Source organism: Miscanthus floridulus, chromosome 16 (genome assembly GCF_019320115.1).
Source record: "Miscanthus floridulus cultivar M001 chromosome 16, ASM1932011v1, whole genome shotgun sequence".
Classification (NCBI taxonomy): domain Eukaryota; kingdom Viridiplantae; phylum Streptophyta; class Magnoliopsida; order Poales; family Poaceae; genus Miscanthus; species Miscanthus floridulus.
In genome coordinates, this window is record NC_089595.1 from 107,330,921 (window position 1) to 107,337,397 (window position 6,477).

Genomic DNA, 6,477 nt, shown 5'->3' on the forward strand with positions numbered 1-6,477 from the left:
TACCGAGGGACACTGACAAGGGAGACTCGACTTTAGGAATGAACTCAGCCACGGATGTTGTTGACTTGCAAAGGCTTGACAAACCCTGTAGTAGTTTATTCGATGCAGAAGTTGACGAACTGACAAGGATGGGATTTGTTTATTAATCCATCGTCCCCTTTTTAGGGTCGAGCGCTGTCTCGTCATATATCGATAAGATGAAGGGTATTATCTTATTGTTCCTGAAATGGATGGACTTGAGACTGAGAAGCACACACACTGCCTTTTGGGCTGGCCAACTCCACCAGATCACATCAAGTCCAGTCTGAACTCTGAATTTGATTCCTGCAATTGGCAGCTTGCCACTGGCCTTTGGCCTCGGCGAACTGGTGTGTAGGATAAGGCTGTTAGTTGGCTAACCACTCGGTATCTGAACCTCTCGAGTGATCAAATAATGTGGACTCGGCAGATGAGGACTAAGCACCGCACCAAGATGCATCGGCCCTGTTCGGCTGGTAGAATTTTGGCTGAAACTGACTGAAAACACTGTTCTAGCTGAATTATTGTGAGAAAAAATACTGTTCCGGCTGAAAAAAGAAGCCGAACAAATTAAATATGGGGTAAGCCAAACGAGGCCATCATTGGTGGATGCAGTTATTGTCTGCACTGCACGGTTCTGGTCGATGCTCCAATGCTCCATAGATTGTCAATATAGTAGTAGTAGCTGAGAAACTATGGACAAATCGACAAAAGGGCTCCTGCATCAATGTGTCCATGGAATTTCTACGAACACAATCTTCTTTATTTTACGAATCTCAATCTTCTTTATTTTGAAAGAACACACCATGATTATACTTTTTTTTAGCAACATATCTTTCTTTTCTCTGGGTTAACACCAGCATCCCATAACTGCAACCCACACCATCGGACTTCGTCAAACAGAACCGAAATGGCCCAATGAGTACTGGTCCAATGTAAAGCCCAGTAATGAATTGACCAGATCTTGGCTCGCCGAAAGGCCCAAAACGATCCAAGTTGGGTTTTCCGCTGATCACTAAGCCTTACCTGTGCCGCGGAGTTGGCCCATTTCTCCATCGTTGCGATAGTGGATGCCGGGGTTTTTAATTTATTTTACTTTTTCTCTGCGAGGACGGAAGCCGGGTAATTCTGCAATTCAAGCACGTTCTCAGTCTGCATCCACCATATGCAATTGCATTCGTCTGTACAAGCACTGCAGTACATGCAGCTAGACAAACACACTCCTCAAACAGCTTTATACGGCTACAATGCAGGCTGAGCAGAGCAAGGCAACCAAATAGGTCCAAAGTTGATCCTTTGCCATTGCTGTTTTTAGGATGGAGGGAGTATTATACACAACAAAATATACCTTTGATTCGTGCACGACTCATCGCTGGGTTGATGATGACCTTTGTGAGAAAACTGGATTGATGACCTTTGTGAGAAAGCTAAATCGACCGGTGGCGGTGAAGGCCTACCAGGCAAATGCATCCTAGTACCGAGTGTGGGAAGTAGGGCCGGATAACGAGCCTAACTCGGCTGGGCTCAGAATACCGGCTCGGCTCGGCTCGTTTACGAGCTCGAACTGGCTCGTTAAGCTCATGAGCCAGGTATAAAAAGTACACAAAATATAATATTTGTATTTATCTAAAGCTTGAGAATAGTAATATTACAAAATTAACATATCTAACCGCCTTAAATCAAACAAAATATTCATATGTCCTAATATATACAAGTATAATAATATACTATAGTATTACACCATGCATCCATGGTCCATACTCCATACCATACATAATACGTCCATGAGTATCCATACTTCCATTAAAAACAAAATGATAAAGTCATAATAGTCTTAAGTTTATAGAGTCTAGATTAGTTATCAATCAATTGTAAAGTGCAAGACATGAAGTAATACAAAACTAATATAAGTTTTTTTTTTCTGGAAGCGTGGCTCGTTTGGCTCGTGAGCGACTCGCGAGCTGGCACGAGTTTTTTATGAAAAATATAGCTGGCTCGTGTTGGTTCGTTGTAGCTAACGAGCTAAAACCTTGGCTCAGCCATGAGCCGAGCGAGCTAACGAGCTTCGAGTTTTTTTGTCCAGCCTCAGTGGGAAGGATGCCTGGACAACGATTGTCAGCTTCAATCTAAACAAGCCCTGAGTGCTACGTACAATCGAGGCCTTTTGTATAACTGGCAGGAGTAAGCAAACTGAGCTATTTTTCAGAGTATATGAGCGCTTGCGTTTGTACTGTGATTTAAAAGAAAACTAGCAGGAGTATGTAGTATATCTGCTGAAAAGACCTACTTATTCGGTTTTAAATTGTAAGTCATTTTGTTTTCTTTCTAAATGTCTAGTTTTTATTAGATAGATAGTAAAAAATATGTAGCAAGTACTCTCTCCATCTAAAAAAAGAATAGAATTCTAGATATGAAACTAGGCAAATGCTTGTGTAAATTTATATCCAGAATTGTTTTATTTTATTGACTATGATCCGGGAGCATGATTGGTTGGGCTCCAAAATCTGCCCAACCAAAACTAAGGCAGTCATTTGGTTGAGCTCCAAAATTTACCCAGTCAAAACTAATGCAGTCCCAATACTAAATTTCTTGTCTAGGTTTTGACGACCAGAATTTGGCATGCCCTTATTTTGGCTAGCCATAATTTTGGCAGAGCAAATTTTGAGGCCTAACCCCCTAGTAACCTGAAGTTCTCGTTATGAGCGATATTTGTCGCTTCTCCTGTGTGAATGCACGGCTGCAACCTCGCAGAGTCGCAGTTGCTCCAACAACTTGAGTGCTTTGAAAATAGTAGAAGTGTAGAACGACTCGATGATTGGCCGTTAGCTGCTAATGCATGTGTCTGTACACGGTACACCACTACTTAAGTAAGAGTAGTCCTTGTCTTCTTGCAGCCCTGGTCGTCCATTGTCCCAGTCCCGAACCGAACCAGTCGAGAGCGCTTAGGAACGAAGAGTTGACTTGCCCCGGCCCGTCCACACACGCATGACACAACCGCTAATCCAGCAGTACTCCTCAGATCGATCGAGTATATAGGCAATCCAGACCACACAACCACGACTCCTGAGCAGCTGAACTCCAACTCCACAGGTCCACAACCACACAAGAGAGACCCAGCCAGTCGCCTCGCACGGCCAGTCGCCATGGAGAGCTCAGTTTTTCCAAAGCTTCTTCTCCTGGCGCTCCTCCTGCTGCTTTTGGCTCCAGTGCAGCAACTCCAAGCACGAGAGCTCGGTGCGCTTACGCTGCACGCGTCTGTTTGTTTCTTCTATTGACGCCTTCCGATAACTGACTGACCATAAACTTCTATTGATCATCAGGTGGTTCGACGCAAGAGCAGCACGTCGGCGTCTTGCCATCGGTGTTAGTGTTACCAAGCGGCGGCGGCGACGACGGTGCGGTCGTCGTCTCTCCGAAGCTCAACGTGCTGCCCGGCGTGAGCAGGCCGGGAGGGCTCGCGCCGCCGGCGCCGAAGCCTGGTTACAGGCCGCAACCGGGGCACGAGCCATCGCATGACGTCGACTCGTCTCCCGGTGTGACCGGGAATCACAAGCTCGCGCCGCCGCCTCCCGCGGGAAACCCGCCGCCTCACTACCGCCGCCTGGGTCCGGCGGCGGACTTGCTCCGCGTGTTCCGGGACACCCTCGCCCATGTTATGTGGTTGCTGCCTGAACTGCTCAACAGAAGTCTGAAGACATGAGTTATGATCGAGTAGAATCCTGCTTGCATATAGTTGCATGCAGGCGGTGGCCGGTGTACCGGAGCGAGCTCGCTACGTGCGTGCGTGGCAGCAGGAGTTTGTACTGGGACATGTTTGGTTGTACGTGTATTCACTTCAATCCATATGTGTGGGAGTGGAATGAAATGTAACTTAATTTAATTTCACTTCAATCCACTTCAACACATATAAATTGAGATGAATACACGTGCATCCAAACCAGCCCCTTAAGTAGGTCTGGATATCGAGGCAACTACAGTTTTTTTCGAGCTTTTTTAGAAATTGGCATAATATTATTTATCATGATCTCCTGAATTATTTGAGACCCAAGCTTAACGAGCCGTCGAAAGTCATTTCCAATCAATTCATTTTCATTTTAAAAGAAAAACGAGTCCAATAAGAGCACTTTTGTACCGAGCCACCTAGCCAGCTCAACGGGTTTTTTTGTCCAGCTCATGGCTGCTCCGGCTTCGGCAGTATGGGCGTATATGGCGCACTGCAGTGTTTTTGTTTTGTTTTGTTAGGTGGCTCCCGGCTACAACACGTATGCCCGTGATAAATGAGGCTTTACTTGTTATACAACAAGTATTATATTGCTAGCGCTGTATATCTTATGTTGTTTGATATTGTGTTGTTCAAAATAGTATGATATTGTGTTTTCCAGATAAAACAAGATGTTCAATTGATGGCATGATGTTAGCTTAAAGCCCATATTCGCAGGCTAACTATTAGCTAAGGATTTTTAACATTTGTCCCGTATGAATAAGCTAGTTCGATAGCTCGACGATGACGTCGATCCCATTGAGGGTGGGCGGATGTAAGACCTAGCTCATGGACCGAACTGCGGCCGAGCCGAACTACTGTAGATGTAGCGTTGAATCGGGCTAGGCTAAATTCGGTTACTGTAGCTGTAGAAAACACCGTGCAACAAGAAGTTTAGTACATACCGTAAATTCTAGATTCGTCGGGCCAGCTTAAATAGCCAGGCCAAGGACGCGTATGTTGGTATTTATTAACGCAAATAGAATATGAAGGATTTCGCAAGCGCACATAATACCAATATAGCATTTGACCAGAAGCATTCCAGATATCATTATTTATATTTTACCACAGGAAAACAATAGAGTAAAGATTTATTAGATAACAAAAAAGTATCTATTAACATACCAACATAGCTAGAGCAGGGGATAAATGTAATGATAGGAGTAATGCTTAATGACACTCAGGGGATAGATCACTTAGATAGGGTAAACTAGTTAACTCAGAAGAACAACGTGTGAGGTAGATTTCTATGATATTCCTATTACATAGCCTAAGTATATATATACACCCAACTATAGCTAAGACTAACTCTACTCTTATACACTTTGGGACGCCGCTTAGACAGTAGAGCATCCACAATAGATAACTCTACTGACGCGACTACGGTCGTACAATTTAAAAACCTACTCAAATCGGAGTGGACTACAAAGGATAGACGGGGTTGTTACCTCCCGCTACTACCACTCAACCAGAGAACAGGGTGCACTCACAGGCAGAGCATCGTATAAGCACCATGCTTACATGAGACTCGGCTACGTAGCCTAACTAGTAAACTAGCAGGCTAAGCACTTTATGAACCCGCACACAAAAGTAATGATAACCATAACTAAGCAAGATATATATATATATATATATATATATATATATATATATATATATATATATATATATATATATATATATATATATATATATAAAGTAAGCATAGCTATGTAGATAAGAATATGATAAATTGATAATAAGTCTTATAAGATGTAGAAGTGAAGATATAAGACTTTGCCTAGCCTCCAAGACTAGACCCGGAACTTGAGTGTAACACCCTCGGTGTTACATTGTACAACTTTTCGCTAACACATTGCATAAGCATCATATTTGTGTATACATGTTGGTATTATAGGGTATAAAGCAATTTTCGAAACTTGAAGCGTTCATTTGAAACAGGAAACGAGATTACATTTCATGCCGCATGGTGTTACTTAGGGTTCTTAATGAATTTTTATTGAACGGAAATGCTATAGGATGCGTATGTGAACTTTAATAAAGTTGGTAGTATAAACTTCATAGGTGACGCCGTGACGATGAAATACTTGCGGTCGGAAATAGGGTTCGCTAGCTAATGTGTCAGGTAGTTTGGGAAAGGAATGCGACGCGAAACCGTCCGAAGTTTAAGTCATTTCGTGTAAGTTTGAAAATGGGTCGACGAAGCCATGTTCGACAATTTTTGTAGAGCGATCGGGTTAAGAAATGGCGAGATGTTTTGGCACGATTGGCTAGCCCTTGGTACCCTTTTGAGTGTAGAACAACTGGTTTGGCGTTTGGAGCATCGGGTTTGAGTTTTGGGATGCTTTAAAAAGCGTGCAAGTCATATCTGTGAACGGTGCCAGCGCTGGCCGCGGTCACCCTGCTCGGCTCTCGGTGTGCTGCGCCAGCGCTCATCGTCGCCGCATCGGCTGCCCTGCGAGCACGCCACGCGCGGACCACTGCACCGGCCATCCTCGCCACTGGCACAGCCTTACTGACCACGCCACGCAAAGCTCTTGCTCGCGCCCTGCCACGCAGTCCCACATCGCCGCGCTGCGCTGTACCGCCATCGCGCCCGCACACACCGCCCACGCGCATGGCCGTGCTACTGGCCAGGGTTCCTGCTGCTACGCCCTGGCACACGCTCGCGCACGCACGTGCACTGCACCGATGGGCCC

At 44.8% G+C, this 6,477-nt stretch overlaps 1 protein-coding gene across 1 annotated transcript; it reads left to right on the forward strand.

The window, feature by feature from the left end:
• Nucleotides 1-3,100: 3,100 nt before the first annotated feature.
• LOC136510030 (uncharacterized) lies at nucleotides 3,101-3,996 on the forward strand. Its single transcript, XM_066504602.1, has 2 exons — nucleotides 3,101-3,252; nucleotides 3,339-3,996. Exons 1-2 carry the CDS (start codon nucleotides 3,162-3,164, stop codon nucleotides 3,716-3,718), a joined length of 471 nt encoding a protein of 156 aa, XP_066360699.1. The 5' UTR covers nucleotides 3,101-3,161; the 3' UTR covers nucleotides 3,719-3,996.
• Nucleotides 3,997-6,477: the final 2,481 nt, after the last annotated feature.